Source organism: Camelus ferus, chromosome 8 (assembly GCF_009834535.1).
Source record: "Camelus ferus isolate YT-003-E chromosome 8, BCGSAC_Cfer_1.0, whole genome shotgun sequence".
Lineage (NCBI taxonomy): Eukaryota > Metazoa > Chordata > Mammalia > Artiodactyla > Camelidae > Camelus > Camelus ferus.
In genome coordinates, this window is record NC_045703.1 from 65,664,419 (window position 1) to 65,682,403 (window position 17,985).

Below are 17,985 nucleotides of genomic sequence, written 5' to 3' on the forward strand. Positions count from 1 at the left end.
TTTGCTCACTTTTCTACCAGATATGTGCTCCTAAAGCTGTCTCCACCTGATTGCTTTCAGCTTGGTGTCAAAAGGTTCATGGGCTCGTAAGTCTGTTCATCTTACTTTATTTCTCTCCTTTTGGGAAAAACAGTTCTTGTTTAAAAAAAAATACAGATGTAGCATTTTTCATCTCTAGTCAAAAGCACCATATTTCCATTTTGTATAAGTATCATGTACTATTTTTCAAATTATGGCTTCTCTACTATTAAAAATGGCATTATTTTGTGAGTTTATAGGTGAAATAACTCAATCATCCAAACTCACATGCATCTCTAACTGATTAGCTGTTTCTAACCTGTATTTATCCTCTATTTTCTGCTTCTAAGAGGTTTGTGATGATGGGTATTTTAAAAACCAATCTTCAACTCCTCTGCAATCTTAGGGAAATATTATAAAGGGAAATTTACTTGGTAATTCATCTTCCTTTGCAAAAGGAAAAAGGTGCCCTCTTTCTCTTCCAGGAGTGGGGGGAAATTAGCCATGAGGTCTGGGTGAGGAGAGCTTTAACAGAGTAGGAGAGAGCTGTCGGCAGACATGGGGAGCACACTGAAATGAGTGCCTGCTCATCTCTGTAGGTGGTTTCTTTAATTTTTTCAACTGCCCAACAATCTTTGCTACAAATCGCCTTGCATTTCACCACCCATAGCATGGACCCAAGTCTCTCAGATCTGCTCCGATGATTCTACTAAATTCAACTCAGCAGATGTTTGCAGAGTGACTGTTCTGCAGCAGAAAGTGTCTGGGGTGCTGGAGATAAGCAGTGACTAAACAACCTGCAAAGACGCCTCCTGCTGGATGGCCCTTGCAGTGGGGTCCAGTCCAAGTAGGTTTGAAAAGGCTTTACCTTATCCCTTGTCAGTCAACTGTGGAAGGTCTGGAAACTGTACTTACAGTTTCAGGTCCTTGCCAAAGCCTTTCCTCTTTGCTGGTCTAACTCCTACTTAGCTCTCAACACCCCACCCAGAAAACCTTCTGATTCCATCCAGGCCCACTGAGCTGGATCTCTCTGATGTCCCTTCAGTACACTCTCTTATCTCTGTCGCCTCACTTGCTATTTTGTTTGTAGTTAACAGGGTTTGGGGTCTGTGTCTCCTACTAGAATGTGAGCAGCTTGAGAGCAAGTATCTTGTCTTGATCTTCTTGGATCCCCAGCATTTGGTCTAGTGTTTTGGCATGTTGTAGGTCCTCAGGAAAAGCATGTGGAGCGATTGAGTGAAGGAGTGAATGGTGCCCAGGGACATGGGATGTTCACAGGATCCATAGGACTTGCTCTTTATTTTTGTAGAAACTTTCCAAAACTCACACAAAGGCCAGAATGTTCCGAGTTAGTGCTGCTTCATAGCACCCAAGACCACTTTTCCAGAACAGTAACTTCTGGACTCTGGCAGGAAAGGCCGTGGCCCAGTGTGAGGGTTGGGGCTGGGAAACGCTCCACGGCAGAGGTCTCGGTGGTGTGTAAAACCTTGTTCACTGCTCTACTGATCCTGGGAGAGAGACTAAAGCCCTGGGGGTAGAGCTGCTGGGAGCTGAATAACAGGAACATCTGGCTGGGGAGAGGAGAAAACAGGCTGCACACACAGCTGTATACTGAGTGGTACCATCAGCACCGCACTGTGGCGCCACTGGGCCACGTCCCAGCCTGATGCCCAGAGGGTCTTGGGACAGGAGAAGACTCACTGATGTTCACCATGCAGGCTAAAACAGGACAGGGCATCTTCATCCCAAAAAGGTTTTCTTGAGCACGTAATGATTGAACTAATTCATATTTAGTTGAAAATGTCTCTGTGTTGAATGCTCCATTCCCCAGCGATTCTTGTAAGTGAGATATCCAGGCTTCGGGTTCAACTCCACAAAGCTTGCCAGTGTTTGGGGGTTGAATTTGTGTAGCTTTTCACCCCTTCTCATTCCTGAAGGCCCCTTTCCCCTTCCTGCTGCTCTTGGACCCACCCCTGACCCAAGGAAAGGAAAAGGGAACCTTTAGTGAGTCTGAGACTCTGGGTCTCCAGAGGGTTGGTGGGGGGCCTGTGTCTGGCGCCTGTGGCCCTGCACCTCAGGCCTCTTTCTCCACTGTCTCTTTGGGGTTGTTTTTCGTTTTTCTCTGTGACAAAGAAACCCCAGGGTGTAGTTGTCTCTGCCTTTAATAAATAAATGTCCAGTGTAAGGTAGAAATCCACAAGGGTGGCAGAAGAACTTCCTCCGGTCACACTCCTGTAAGAAACTGCACACAGACTAGAACTGAGATGGGTGGTAACTTGAGTTTTGTATTCCTGAATATATGATACCCCATACCTCGAAACATGCCAGTCTAATGAGAGGTAACATGCAGAAATCAGCACTTTAGTCTTTTGAAGTTTGATCTAACCTGGAACATGCATTATTGTCAAGCATCTTTTTTTATTGATAGTTGATTCTTAAGAAGCACAGACAGATTTTAATGTTTTGGCAACACCCTGTCCCCTCATTTTTTTTTTCAGTTCGATGAGTACTTATGCACTTATTTTTTTATTGAAGTATAGTTGATTTACAATGTGTTAGTTTCTGGTGTATAGCAAAGTGATTCATATTGATATATATATATTCTTTTTCATATTCTTTATCACTATAGGTTATTACAAGGCATTGAATATAGTTCTCTGTGCTATATAGTAGGACCTTGCTGTTTATTTGTTTTACATATAGTAGTTAGTATCTGCAAATTCCAAACTCCTAATTTGTCCCTTCTTCCCCCCTTCCCCCTGTAACCATATGTTTGTTTTCTATGTCTGTGAGTCTGTTTCCATAAGTTTGTTTTCTATGTCTGTGAGTCTGTTTCTGTTTTGTAAGTAAGTTCATTTGTGCCATTTTTTTAAGATTCCACATATAAGTGATATCATATTTGTCTTTCTCTACCTGACTTACTTTACTTAGTATGATAATCTCTAGGTCCATCCAAGTTGCTGCAAATGGTATCATTTCATTCTTTTTTTCTGGTTGAGTAGTATTCCATTGTATATGTATACCACAACTTCTTTATCCAATCATCTGTTGATGAACGTTTAGGTTGCTTCCATGTCTTGGCAATTGTAAATAGTATGCACTTATTTTTAATCATATATTTTTCTACTGCAAAAATAAACCATGCTTGAATTTTGGAAACTACCAAAAAGCACATACTCACAAAATCACATTCATACCTTTCACCATGGAAAATGAGGTAATATTTTAGGGCATATTCTTCAAGTTATGAATATAAATGTGAGTTTGAAACAAAAATGGAATCATCTCGAGTCTGCTTGGTATCCTGTGTTTTCAGTGCATTCAACAGGTATTGATTGAAGGCCACTGTGTGCTGGACTCAATTCTAGGCACCATGGGTTACGGCTGCAAACCCAGCAGATAAAAATTCCTCGTCGCTTGGAGCTCTTTTCTAGTGGGAGAGTCAGATAGTAAAGAACTTAGTGTGTACAGTCTGCCAAGTAGGGTAAATGACAGGAGGAAAAGAGACCCTAGATGGGGACCAGGAGGGCAGGGGGTGCTGGTGGCAGGAGGACTGTGATTTGACGAAGTGCCTGTAGTTAAAGACGGCTTGACTGGGAAAGTGATGTTGGGGCACAGACTCAGAGGCAGTTGGGGAGCTCTGTGGCTTGCTGCAGGAACAGCGTTCTAGGCAGAGGGCACAGCACAGACAGAAGCCCCGAGCAGAGGCCTGCCTGGAACCTTCCAAGAGCCACTAAGCGGCGTGAGGAGGGGCAGAATGGGCAAGAGGGTGGAGTGAAGATGAGGTCATCACTCTTGTGGGTGGGATGGATTGTGGGGCAGGATTGGAGGCAAGGAGAGGAGTCAGGAAGCTATGGCTTTGGCTACATCGGGATGGTACTGTGTCTAAAACCTCAGACCATGACACTGGAGTCAAAAAGCACTTCAGAAAACTGGAGATGTTTTAGGAATCCTTTGACCAATTTATTTCACTCACATTTAAAAATGTATGTGTGCAACATTAACATAGGACATTAACAGTGGTATCTAAATAAACCTAAAATAGCTCTTTTAATAAGTATAAACTAAAGATTCCAAGTGATTAGAGAATATTGTCTTATTTGGCACACTTTTCTTTAATGATACATCTTAAAATTTGGGTACGCCAGATTTGATAAAATCAAGACTTATGAATAGAACTAAAGCCCTGCTGAGACTTTCCTGTACAGAGTGGCCAGCATGGATGGAGAGTGGACACCCTTTAAAGCATAAGACAGGGTCAGCAGCCACCATCCCTTGAATTCCTTTCACGGCCAGAGCAAATTCCTGCTCTCTCCTCTGGCCGCTCTTGACAGAGGCCTCCCCTAGCACATGCTCCCAGCACGCCCTGAGGCAGGAAGCTTTCCGCAGGGACCTGTCTTGCCCTGCTAACTTTGGGTCCAGGATGCACTGAAAGCAAGATGGTGGAGTTACTATGGCCAATTTGCTCAGCAGCCATCCTTCCACTGAAAATGACACAAACAGTCATTGGAGTTACAAGTGTGCAGGATGTGTGGTGGCCGTGCCTAGCTAATCACGTTAGGCCATTGAAGAGCCAGCTTGGGGGCCGAGAAGTGCTGCCTTTCCTCCCTGTGATCCACACACTGGCCAGAAGCCTTTGGCTTCCTGGAATTTTAAATCAAACTCATAATCACACGGCCCAAAAGTCTGAAGCACCGCAATTTTCCCTAGTCAGCCCTCGCACGTTCTCAGTAGTAGATGGATAAATGGGGCTGTTTACACACTGTGGTTTGAAGCCTGTATTTTTAAACTACAGACTCCCAGGTTCTGTGTCTATAACTGGACCTCTCTGGGTGGCCTGGGAGGCCCCAAATTAAGAACAAGGACACTGACTTTGTCACACAGGAGTGCCACGGGCTTCAGGCAAGACAGCGCTGTTTGGAGACGTCCCTGCTGTGACCACATGTGGCTGGTGAGGCCTGCAGCGAGAAGGCAGATCCCTGTCTTCTCCTCTGCAGGCTGAGCTTCGCCAGCCTTCTTCCCTGGGTGAGCCCGAGGGCTGCAGTTCTGGATGAGAAAGGAGACGTAGACGCGCTCGCGGGGCCTCCGGTGGCACTGCGGATCTTCACGGCCTGTGCGTCTCTCCGTGGAGTTCTCCCCTCCCTGTCCTTTCTCTCGGGGTTTGAACTTTTCCTTTCAGTCTCCTTTTGTTATATTTTCCCTCTTTGGTTCCCATGTCCATTTATTTAAACTCCCTCCTTCCGTGTAATTTTGGTAGATTCACCACTACCTGCAGCTGGTTAAGAAGAGGCTTTTTTTTTTCATTGAAGTAAATTGATTTACCACGTTGTGTTAGTTTCAGGTGTACAGCAAAGTGATTCAATTATACATGTACATATATATTCTTTTTCAGATTATTTTCCACTACAGGTTTTTACAAGATACTGCATATAGTTCCCTGTGCTCTACAGTAGATCCTTTTAGAAGGGGCTTTTCAAACACTGGGTGCCGCCATGGGTGGTGTCTTGCAGGGAATGGCACTCTATGAAATCATCTGTTTTCTCCCCATTTTAGAGACGTGAGTGGATGTTATTTCTAAGTCCACTTTTTCCTCTATCGGTCTCCAAGTAATGTGCTTATCTTTGCCCTGTGGTGGTACATTTATTTCTAAATATGTGATTAAAGGACAAATCATAAAATTAATGGTGTTTATGTCCCTGCCTATAAGTGAAAAATACATTTATTTTACAGTGACTCATATGAAAAGGGAAAAGATCGTTTTTATTACAACCCTTACAACCTCCATTCCTTACAGTGCTACTCTGTTATGATTTCAGATGTGAGTCATTGGCTCAGATTATTTCATTTTACCATCATTTGCCTTAACTATTTGTCATTGAAATGCGTTGCAATCAAGATTCTGACGTTTAAAATAATAGCTGAACTCTGGGATTTCTGAAGCATAGAATCCTCCTTCGTTAGAGTGCGGCATCAAGAAAGCAAGGCCGCTCTCCCCTCCAGTATCAGCTTTAATTGTGCGCCTCATTTCTCTGTATAAAGAATAGTCAGTCTCACGTTTGTGCTCTCGTGTGTACAGAACAAAAACAGCAAACGTAGGCATGTTGTAGGTAGGGGCCATGAGCTACAATTAACAGAATACTTTTTTGTATGCATATCCATTTGCAGGCAAAATATTAAAAGATGACTGGAATTGTTTTGATACCGGCAAAGATTCTCTACTTTTTGTTCCAAAGGCCACTTGGTTTTAACGTCTCTGCTACATCTTGTTAATACTGTTTCGTTTCGTTTTTGTTTTTAAGTAAAGCTAATCTTCCCTGCAAAGAATATCCTGTGGAGAAACAGAGAAACCTAGCTACCCAATAATAAAATCCAGATTTCCTAACTGAAATGCTTAAGAAACGAATTTAGTCCAAAGATTTGCAGCCAAAGAATCAGTTTTGCTGCAAGGAAATTCTAACCTGCGAGCCAGTCTCCAAATAGAAATAAAGAATTAAGGGGAATGTTGATTCTGGAATGTCAGTTATCTGTTTGATGGTAAAATAATTTTGTCATAATTAATGACATAATAACACTGATTGCATAATCTCAGATAATATAGCACCCAGGAAAATGGTTCCACCCTTCATGTATAAACATCAAAATACAAATAATTATTTTTTCCTAAAGATTTGAGAAGATTGCTCTTAGAACTGAAAAAAATTCCCTCTAATCTTTTGGCAGTGCTACATTTTCTCGTGATTACCTGAAAGGACCTTTCTTTAACTCTAATATACAGTGAGTTGACAGTTTGTAGTAGATATTTAATCATATCCACAGGCAAACAACTCACTGATGTATATGATTGGAGGAGGAACATGGTAAAGGCTTTTCATCAAAATAGCATTTGTTTCATCTGGTGCTAAGTTAACGCATTTCTTTTATGTTATGAAAATGCGTACTTTTAAATTCTTTTTTTCCCCTCCTGTCACTTTCCCATTGAGCTTTATGAAGACTAAGATGCTCATAGCCTTTACCCATGTGGCCCTGGGTTGTATGTAGGTCACAATTTTTCAGACAGAAAGAGGACTCCATTTGGTGTTTATATCTTTGGCAGCTGCATTGTCATCTTGTATCAAATCCAGGCCCTCAGGGGAAGGAGTCTTCCTCATCACAGATGGCACTCAGAATGGGAGAGCCCATCCGCAGTTGCTCAGAAATGTGAAGGAGCCATTTTCAAGTTGTCTGAGCTCAAGCTAAGGATTTTCTTTGCCGCTCCCAGTCCTCCAGCTATTCGGTCTTGCCAGCTGCTGTGGGCGAGCTGAGATTTCCCATCAGTCTCGCCTGCTGCCACGTGCCAAGTCTGGTGATCGCCATCCTGGGCAGGTCTTGTCTTTACCAGCAGGACCCTAGATGCTCTTGGCTTTTTCTGAGCAGCAGTTTGAGGGTGTCTTTGCAGCACTGATCTCATTGTTTGCTTGGGGGCCTGAATTCTGGTGCTTTTATAAAGAGCAATGTCCAAAACTTCAAAGAGAAACTCACTGTCCTCTGTCATACAGGGGCTGGTAGGAAGGGGGACTGTCACAGAGCACCTAGTATTGCACAAAGTCGCACCAACTTACAGTGCTTCATCTGCTAGGACTTTAGAGTTTGTTGCAGACACTCAGCTCAGTGTGTGTAATCCTTCCTCTTCGCAGTGGGAGAGGCCTCCTGGACAAGGCAGATCCTTAGCACCTGTTTGAAGGAAGTTACAGGACTTAGCAAGCTTAGAAGGTAGAGAAGCAAGTTCTAGACACAAGGTACACTGTTGATGTTGAGAGTATGGCTGATTTGACTTCCCTCCTCTTTTCTGTGTTACTGTAAAATTCAGTGAATGGGTCCTCTTCATTCAGTTATCCAACAAGTGTTTATCAAATACCTGCCATGTGCGAGGCCTCATGCCAGGGGCTGTGAAGGACACACGCTGACCAGAGCCCGGTCTTACCCTCCGAGACCTCCAGTCCAGGGAGGCTCACGAGGCAGGTCCCCTAACAGCCGCAAGCACCATCGAGAGGGGCAAACAACCGTATTAGGGAGGTTCAGGAAAAGAAGCCAGCACTTCTGCTTGGTGGGGAGCCAAGAAAATCTTTTCACCAGGTCTTTATGGGAACTTGAAAGCTGGGTGACTGTAACAAGCTGAGATGGGGCATGCGGGCATTCCAGACACCACTGCTGGGTCACAGGCGCCCGTCTGCGAAGGCTGGAGGTCAGGGTAGCTGTCCCTGTATGTGTAAAAGGAGGAGTGCAACCGGGGATGAGAAGAAAGGACTGGAGACCGGGTTTGAGGGACTATGGTTGCCAGAAAAGGAGCTTGAAATTAATTTGGCAGGAGAAAGGGAGTCATTGCAGGCTTCTGAGCAGAGACGTGTGTTGGAGAGCTGGCAGCCTGGTTAGGGCAGGCTGAGAGGGGCCTGTGGCAGGCAGAGCGTGGAGATGGCTTTTTGCCGTCCCCCAGGGAAGAAGCAGAGAGTGGAGGAGTTCAGTGCATTTCTCCTGAGGTTCCTGCAAGGAAGGGTATGGGGGGCACAGCGACATGGAAGGATGGGCCTTAGGGCAGGGGGAAGATTGCCTTCTTTCTACTCAAGAAGAGGGAAAGAGGACAATGGGTACCCATGTGGCAGTGCACTTGGAATCCCACAGACGCTTCTGAAGATCTCAGACACTGGAGGGATGGGTTTAGACATCTGGTTGACCCAGAGCGCCCAAAGCCGCCTTGTCAACAGAGCTTTTCAAATCAGTGCCTCGCATCCCCTCTCCCTACCCACCTCGTCCAAAAAGAGGAGCCAGAAACTGCGCTTGGAGGAGGTGGAGGCGGTTTAGCACAAAACCAAGGTAGAAATTTCCACTAATAATGGGATTGTCACATTTTTAATTACTTAGTGAGACTGTTTGCTACTAAAAGTGACTGCAGGACTTCCTGCTACCTTCATCTCACAACCAGAGAAGCCAGGATCCACCTGAGTTTTCACACAGAGGCAGAAGCAGGTTTAAATGGAAAACGAAAATGTTCTTTCAGATCCATGTGAAATCCCTCCACAGCCAACAACCAGTTTTACAGTTAGAGGAAACGCGGGCAGGTGGTAGGCATTTACCTGCTGACTAGATTCTTCCTCTTCCTCCTTTCCTGGCTGAGGTCTGAATAAATTAATCGACACTCAAGTACAAACAACTTAAACCACAGTGTATTTTCTCTGCAGTGAGAATGTGCTGGGGGACAGAAAACTTAGGTTAAAGACATTGGTCTCTAATTTTGAATATCCAATATTAGCAAGGGCAGCGGATATCCTTGGTGGGAGGTGGGGAGAGGCGGGTGGAGACAATGGGAGGTCTTCAGAGCCATCAGCCTGGAGAAGTGAGCAGCTCTTAAAGATCACGGCCCCACATACAGCGCACTTGGGACAAGAAACCATTGAGGACATGGCTTACTCATTAACGACAGTTTGCTGTGGGAAGGCAAACCTTTACAGCTTTGAGCTTTGAGGTCAGCCAAGTTACATTTCAGACCCAAAAGGGAAAAACAAATACACCTTATCCTCAGATCTACCAAATTACCTGCACAGGGGGGTTCCGACAGCACTGAAATATCCATCCTTGGAGAAACCAAATGGAGCTAAATAAATTCCATCCTTAAAGCCCCGAGGTGGATCGCATCCTACTGACTGGTCAGTCCAGGGCGCGTCATCCAGCTGTGACTCGTGCTGCTGCTTGACAGCTGTACCAGTTGTTTCTTACCCAAACTGATTAATAATGAGAAAGAGGGAGAAAGTTGGCCTGTTTTATCCTCTGCCTTTATTCAAACAGGCATTCTTCTGTTGAATTCTGAATTTAAATTCTGGGAAAATTCTCTTCTGCACAATTGATCATTTCCCTAAACGTTTTGTTAAAAAGAAAAAAGAGGTCGATTTTAGACTTAAAAAAATATGTTAAAGCTAATATACAAAAATTGAAATTTATTAGTATCAGGATCAATTTTATGCCTTCAGTATGGACTGTGTTTATTTCTGGTTGTGGTACCCTAGCACATTTGCAAGGCTTCATACAATTTAAGGTTGCTTTTTATATGACAACAAGAATAACAAAGATAATATCATATTTTATGACACAAATACTTTTTAATGCTCTTCTGGAGTTTGAGTTCCTTGATATTAACTTCAGATTGAAATCACAGCTGGAGCTTTAATCAGTAGACTTGTGGCAATTGATACTTAACATCAAGCTATTCATAGAGGCTCCAAGTCATGGTCCAAACATGCCCTGAAAGGTATCTGTTTCTGTGACCCAGGGCACTGCACCACGTCCTAGAGCTGGGACACATCCCCGTACGAACATTTCAATGAAGTATTAAATGGGATTTTGATTATCACTTTATATTGAATCTCTAAAGGGAAGATGGTCATTTCCTGACAAGACTGTTCTTCTCTCTGTGTGTCAAGTTGAAATGCAAGTTCTGCATTAGGCTATAAGGCCCACGTTAGAGGGAGGCACCCCGAGTGGCAGCATCTTTAAAATTTTTCTTTCTAATTGTCAGGACTAGTAGATCTCTATTGCAGGAAACTGTTTTGAAGCTTTTCAGTACCTCAAATCATAAAATCAAATTTTTTACAAAAACTGGAAGCACACAGAAGAGATGCTAACTATGTTAGCATTTGTCTGAAAACACTCCAGGAAAAGCAATGATTTCTTTTTTGCACAACAAAATCCATTGGACTAAAAGAGCCCTTTCCATAATTAAAGTGAATGCTTTCACAACGGGCATTTCTTCAACTTAGACACGCTTGTATTCCTTTTTTTCACAGCAAGTTATCTTATGTTTTCTTGTTCTCTTTGCCGAAATCACTTTCCTGTGAGAATCTGTGAGGATATTGAAAAAGGCTTTGAAGTGTCTGGGAGTCTGGGTGGGGTCACACTGATACAGGAATGACCATGAACAGTTTTTTATGGTTTCCCAAGAATCCTGTGAATAAAAGTCACAACTGGCAATCCAGCCCAAGTGGGACATGGGGTTGTTTTTAGTTGTTTGTTCTGCTCTGTTTCTGCAGGGAAGTTGGTGTGAGAAATATGAAACAGAAGTTAGAAATGTCATATATTTTTGTCTGTCTAAATCCAGTGATTGTCTTGAAGACCACAGTCTACCTGCCCAGCAGGAAATCTTACTTCGTCATGTTTAGGGTTGTTCCTCCACCTTCCTAAAGTTACTGGAAAGTCTCTGGATTTCTTTAAAGCAGGGAATTCAGGACAGGCCCTTGTTCTTTAGTTCATGGTAACCATGTCCCATAGACCTGAGTCACCAGCCTCTTGAAGACAAGATGCTCTCACACACTTGATGCTGGCCTCAGGAAAGGGGATCATGGCCTGTGGTCCTTGAGACCTGGATGCTTGCCAGCCTTCCCTTGCTATCCCATCAGAGACTTTACCACCTCCCTGCAAGCACCCAAGAGGAATGGGGTGCTGATCCCCAACATGCCCAGGACTCAGCCCCTGCTCCCCACTTGCACAGAGCTTTCCAACCCTTTCTTCTTCAGCTCCCTCTCGTTGTTCTGCCTCAAGTATCTGGAAGAGCGCTGCCTGATGAGGCAGGCCATCTAGCAGGCACTTTCACTCTGGATGTTACATTCCGTGATTCTGTGTTGTGTTCCTCGATGCCCATGGTGTTACTGAATGTGGTGACAATAGACCACAATAGACAATAGATCGTGGTCATTGCAGGTCCCATCCTTCACTCAGATCCAGGCACCAAGCTAGTTTTCACTCTGCCTCTCACCACCTCTGCGGAGTCAAGGGGCAGTGATGGTGGATCAGGGTGTGGTACTTAAAGCTGCTCTGGTTCCTGGATCCCCAGGTCCAGCCGGCATAGACTTTAGTCTGTTCCAAGCGCTCCTCTCTGTGACTCAACGCAGCCCCTGCTGCATGTCGGTTCACAACAGTGAAGGGAGGGGATTCACAGAACTGAGTTTGGCCATGTTCATCTGTTGGTAGCTCAAATGCCTTCTGGAAGAGCATGAGATTATTATATTCCAGCTGCCGAAATCATTTTCATCGTCTTGGGAAACTGGCCTGCAAGTTTATTTAGTAGCTCATTATCCTCTTTGGGCTAGCCAAAATATTGAAAACATGTTTTCTTGCCTTAGAAAAATTTTTTAAATTTCTTTTCTTTTCTTTCTTTCTTTCTTTCTTTTTTACTGGAGGTGCTGGGGATTGAACCCAGGACCTCGTGCATGCTAAGCATGCACTCTGCCAATGAGCTATAATCTCCCCCTGGTTTCTTGCCTTTTGTGGATGACTTGTGGTTCTCTGTGTTTTGTGCCCTGAGTTGTCTGACCCAGGGAGGAAAGGCCAGGTCTAATGAAGACAGTTTAAAGCCCAGTGTCTTCCTATGTTATGCAATTCCAGGGATGGGTGGAGAATCACATAATTCATGAACTGTGTTTATAGCACAAGGGGTGCAAACTCTGTGCATCTTACATTGATTGTATGAGCAGGATTACTTTCATTTTTCTGCCAGTGTCTTTCCCGAGTAGCACGGTGGAAGCAGAGGGCCTGGATTATTGTAGCCAAGAAGGGAGGGTTAAATTGTCCACAGGAGAGAATTGCAGACCTCCTCAAATGTAAATGCTTAGCAGAGATGAATTTTTAATGGAAATCAATTTTGCTTCTCCAAAAAAGCCTTTAGTTTCTTGGAAAATACAGACTGCTTACTGTTGATGACTGACATTGTGTTTCCTTTCTTTCTCCCCTCCCTCCTGCCTTCCCAACCTGTTGGCAGCTGCCCGTATCTAGCAGTGAAAATCACCCCTGCCATCCCCGTGGTCGGTGGCATTCTGTTCTTCTTCGTGATGGGGACCCTGCTTCGCACCAGCTTCAGTGATCCGGGAGTCCTTCCAAGAGCCACGCCCGACGAAGCCGCTGACCTGGAAAGGCAAATAGGTAACCCTGAAGGTCTGCCCTTAGCACCTGGTCACTTCGCACCCGTGCTCAGCCACAGGGTGGGAGGACAGGCTGAGGTGCTTGTGCAGGAGGGGCAGGGCGCTGGACAGTGACGAGCCCCCGGGGAGGAGTCCCGGAAGTCTGCACTCACTTGGCCGGCAGGATGACCTGAGTAGGAGGTGGGATGGAAAGTGGTCGGAGGTAAGGCCGAGGGGCTGGTGCGCTGGAGGTGGGCTGGCGGTGCCATCAAGCAGGCCACCACCACTGGACTCTTGGGAACCCAAGTGTCCGAGTCTGCTCTGAGCCTCTGTTGTGACAACTGTAGTTCTGGGCAGCTGCTCTTCATCCCCTCTTACTACCCTTGTGTTAGCTCTACTTTCCCTAATATAACCTGGAAAGGTTACATCTTAGACTGCTGTCTTATTTCTCCAGCCTGGGATCCAGCACTTCCTTTATTAAGACATAACAAAAATATGTAGGTTTCTTATGTATATTGAGATGAATGGACATAACAAAAATATGTAGGTTTCTTATGTATATTGAGATGAATGGTTTTATTTTTCCTTAGCTGTTGGAAATCCTTGGATAAAAAGTTTACAGCAATCCATTTTAAAAAATATTAAATCCTAATCCCTCACACAACAAACCCTTAAAGTGCTTTTTTTCATTAAAAAGAGAGCTTTCTCTTGCTCTTGAAAGTTTGCCTTTGTGAGTGGGTAGCTTTGCTGTGAAACAGTGATAATTTGAGATGCATGGCAGGGGGCTATGATGACTCAGTGTGAACATAAAGTTTAGGCATGAAGAATCTCTGGACAGAGGTAGTTCTCTCCCTGTGTTCCTCCTACTCCCATGGGCTTCTCTTCCCAGCCCGCTCAGCTGAAAGACCCTCACTTTCCACCGTATAAAGAGCTGTAAGTGCGGGTCTTGATAGGCAGCCTCTGCTCTGTACCTCCCCAAGCGCTGAAGCCCAGCTAGGTCCCTCTCCGAGCACCTTCCTCCATCCTCCAACCCTGTTACCTGGGAGGGAAGCTATAAAGGAGACGATAATGGGAGGGTATGTGGATTGTCTGCTGGGCTGCAGCCTTCTTGTGTCCTGAGGTCGGGCAGAAAGGGAAGGAAGAATCAGCGGTGGGGAGACAATTTCTTTCTTAGCCATCACATATTAAGATTTGAAAATTGGACATTATTTCATAATTTAAAGCCTTGCATTTATAGCTCATTAATAATCTGTCAAGGTGATCCATGACTATCACTGAATTTGAACACATCCCAGCAAGGTTGTCAGGAAGACTTTATTATTACACCCACTTTGCAAGTAAGAAAACAAAGCTGCAAAGAGGTTAAATGGAAGAAAAGGGGTCTCCTGGGTCTCAGCCTATGTACTTTATGGGTTGCCATGTTGTCAGGGAGAGAGAGCAATCAGGCCCAGTTTCCTTCCAGGGACAGATCTGGATCTGTAGGAACTGCAGAGTCTCTGCCCACATCACATGAGCACACAGCTGGAAATGCCTCTACTAAAGCAGTGTGTGGAGAGCTCAGCTCCCCTCGCTGGCCATTAAGCACTTTCCTGCTGGGATCCTATGTTCTATCCCCACCTCCCTGTTAGTGCAAGAAGCATCTGCAGAATCAGCAAGATCAGGATAGGTTTTTGTTTGTTTGTTTGCTTTTGCCTTTCTTACAAAGTGGATAATAAAGAGTGCCACTGGGATTCTCTATTATAAATGCAGATTCTAAGAGGCATAGTGTTTCCATTATTAATATTGAGAAAGTTGAATGGTTCACTAAAGTGCAATTTTTTTTGTTTTGTTTTGGGTTTTTGTTTGCTTAAGCTGATAACCTCAGAGCAGTATTTTTCAACATAAGCACTTTTTAAAAAACAGCTCTACCTCCATGCCCCTCCCCCAACCCAGGGACACAGATTCTGTGAGAGAACTAGATATGGCAAAGGATTGTTACTGGCCAGGGCTCCTGGTCTCCTTAATCAGTGAAAATGAATAAGAGGCCAGACATGAAATTCGGGCAAGGCTTTATTGGGACTTGTGCTGCAGCAGGAGGGAGAGAAAACAAGTAACAGGTTCCCTTGCTCACTCCCTGGGTAGGGGTGGGGGTAGGGGTGGGTCCAGGAGTCAGGCCGAGGGGTGGCTCAGGTAGTCTGCTCGCTCCCTTGGTGGTGCTGTGTGCAGGAGCCCTGCTTTTAATCCTGACACTTCAGAAATGGCAGTTGGGTTTTTGGTCTTTTTCTATCTTGTTGTTTATGGCTGGCCCCGACTGTGCTCGCATACAGTGATTTTAGTCCCTTATAGTTCCTTTGTATTCTGTTGCTCCAGGACATGTTTGTCCCAGGGCAAGCATTGCAGCAGGGGCCCCAGGTCCTAGTCTGTCGCAGGATGAAACCAAATTTTGTTTCCTGTGAAGAGAGAAAAGGGGCTTTAGAGACAGGGCTTTCGGATGACAGAAATGAGTAGCCCAGCACATTCTTCTCCCAAAAGGCAATGATAAAACTAGACAAAATAGTCAGAAACAATCATTTCTTGGCTCTGGAATTTGACTGGATTGAGGAGTGGTTATTCATGAAAAACTGGTGAACTCTGGGTAAGAACAGCTGGAGTCTGGGGCATCTCTCCTGGGGCTGCTCTAACCCCCTACCTGCACTCCAAAGGTGAGGAAGTTCTATGTGGACAGGGTAAGCCCTGAAAACCAGCAGCTTCCCTATCTGAGGGGCTGACTTGATTTGGAGTGGAGCATGAAAAAACCAGAAACTGAAACTTTCACCTTAAGAAACTAGAAAAAGAAGAGCAAACTAAACTCAAGGCAAATAGTAGTAAGGAAGTATTAAAGATGAGAGTGGGAAATCAATGAAATAGAATACAGAAAACAACAAAGAAAATCAGTGAGCTCAAAAGTTAGTTTTTTGAGAAGATCAACAACATTAACAAACCTTTAACTATACTCCCCTGACCACCCTACTCCCAAAAAAGGAAGAGGAAAAGAGAGAAGATACAAATTACCAAAATCATTAATGAAAGCAGGGGCATCACCATCAACCCTGAAGAAATTAAAAGGATTTTAACTTTATGCTACAAATTAGATAACTTGGATGAAGGGACAAATTCTTAGAAAGCCACAATTACCAAAAAAAAAAAAAAAAAAAAAAAAAAAAAAGGCTCAAGAAGAAACTAAAAATCTGAAAAAACACATAGCAAGTAAAGAAGCTGGTTGTCCATATTAGAAAGATGAATTTGAATCCTTACCTCACACCATACACGAAATGTGATTCCAAATGGATCATGGACCTAAATATAAGAGCTAAAATGATAAAATTTTTGGAGGAGACATAGAGAAAATTTTCATGACCTTGTGTCAGGAAAATAATTTTTAGATATGATACCAAAAGTATGATCTATAAAAGAAAAAGATGATAAAGTGAATTTCATCAAATTAAAAACTTCTGTGCTTCAAAAGACATCATTAAGAAAATGAAAAGATAAGCCACAGACTGGGATAAAATATTTGCAAACTTAGATCTGATAAAAATATCTTGTACTTGTCTCTAGAACATATTAAGATCTCTTACAATGCAATAATAAGACAAAGAACCCAACTAAAAATGGGTAAAAACGTGAATGTTTTCCCAAAGAAGATACATGAATGGCCAATAAGCACATGAAAAGATACTCAACATCATCAGTTGCTAGGGAAATGCAAATCAAAGCCATAATGAAATACCACTTGACACCCACTAAAACGGCTCCAGCCAAAAGGACTGACAATGTTGGTAAGGATACGGAGAAACTGGAACCCTCATGCATTACAGGTGGGATTGTAAAATGGTGCAGCCACTTTGGAAAACACTTTCTCAAAATTCCCCAAGAGGTTAAAGTTACCGCATGACCCAGTGATTCTACTCCTAGGTATATATTCAAGAGAAATGAAAACAGATGTCTTTGTGTGCGCATTATATCTAGTGGCCAAAAACTGGAATCTACCCCAATGTCCACGCGTGGGTGAACTGATGAACAGGATGTGTAAATCCGCACAGTGGAGTACAATTAAGTGGTAAGAAAGAGCAAAGTGTTGACACAGGCTACAACATGGATAAACCTTACAAACACTATGCTGAGTGAAAGGAGCCAGATCAGAAGGCTATATATATTGTGTGGCTCCATTTATATAAAATGTCCAGCAAGAGAAAATTTTTAGAGCCAGAGTGCAGATCAGGGGTTGCCTGGGCTGGGGGTAGCACTGAGGACTGACTGCACACGGACATGAGAGATCTTGTAGGGGTGATGAGAATGATCTAAAATTGATTCTGGTGATGGTTTCATCATCTCATAAATTTACTAAAAACCATTGCATTGTGCAGTTACATTGGGTGACTGTTATGGTATGTCATTTATACCACAATAAAGCTGTCAAAAATAAAAAGGAACAGAGGAGAGAGGAGGAAGATGGGAGAGAAGGAAGAAAGCTCACCCACGCTCTAGTTGTGTGACTCTCGGCCAGTCGTACACTTTCTAAAACTCATCCTGCCACGTTCTTGACTTTAAAATGGGAATAATGACCCCGTAGCCCGTGAGGTTCTTGTCAGGGTTAGCTCAGTAAATGGTAGAATTTTTTTTAGAACAGTTCTCCTCTTTTCTTACTCAGGTTTCTCTTTACCTTCTATAAACATAGAGTCTCATAAAAGCGACCTATTTTGTGATAGAAATAAATGGCAGAGCTGGTATAATGTTTTATGAGTCCTCTCATATATTACTTGGCTGTGGAAAATAAGATTATGTTTCAATGAAATCTTAGCACATTTATTTTGTGCTCTCTAAAGAAGGAAACAAGTGAAAAATTAAATTTGGAAACTTTTTATTATTAGAGTTATTAATTCCAATTATCCATTGTATTTCTCTATGGATAGATGCCCACAATAGACACTTGAAACCAGCCTTCTGAGTAATTGATTGAAGATTTGCCAAAGATCTGAACAGCTTCTCCATCTTCAGATATCTGGAGAGGAGTGGGCAGTGAGGAGGAGAA

At 43.6% G+C, this 17,985-nt stretch overlaps 1 protein-coding gene across 2 annotated transcripts in view; it reads left to right on the forward strand.

Moving 5' to 3' along the window:
* ZDHHC14 (zinc finger DHHC-type palmitoyltransferase 14) overlaps nucleotides 1-17,985 on the forward strand; it is a 242,980-nt gene that overhangs the window by 127,505 nt on the left and 97,490 nt on the right. For both annotated transcript variants that reach the window (XM_032485248.1, XM_032485249.1), the window contains exon 2: nucleotides 12,797-12,957. In XM_032485248.1, the coding sequence (XP_032341139.1) occupies nucleotides 12,797-12,957 (161 nt within the window). The remainder of the gene's footprint in view (nucleotides 1-12,796; nucleotides 12,958-17,985) is intronic.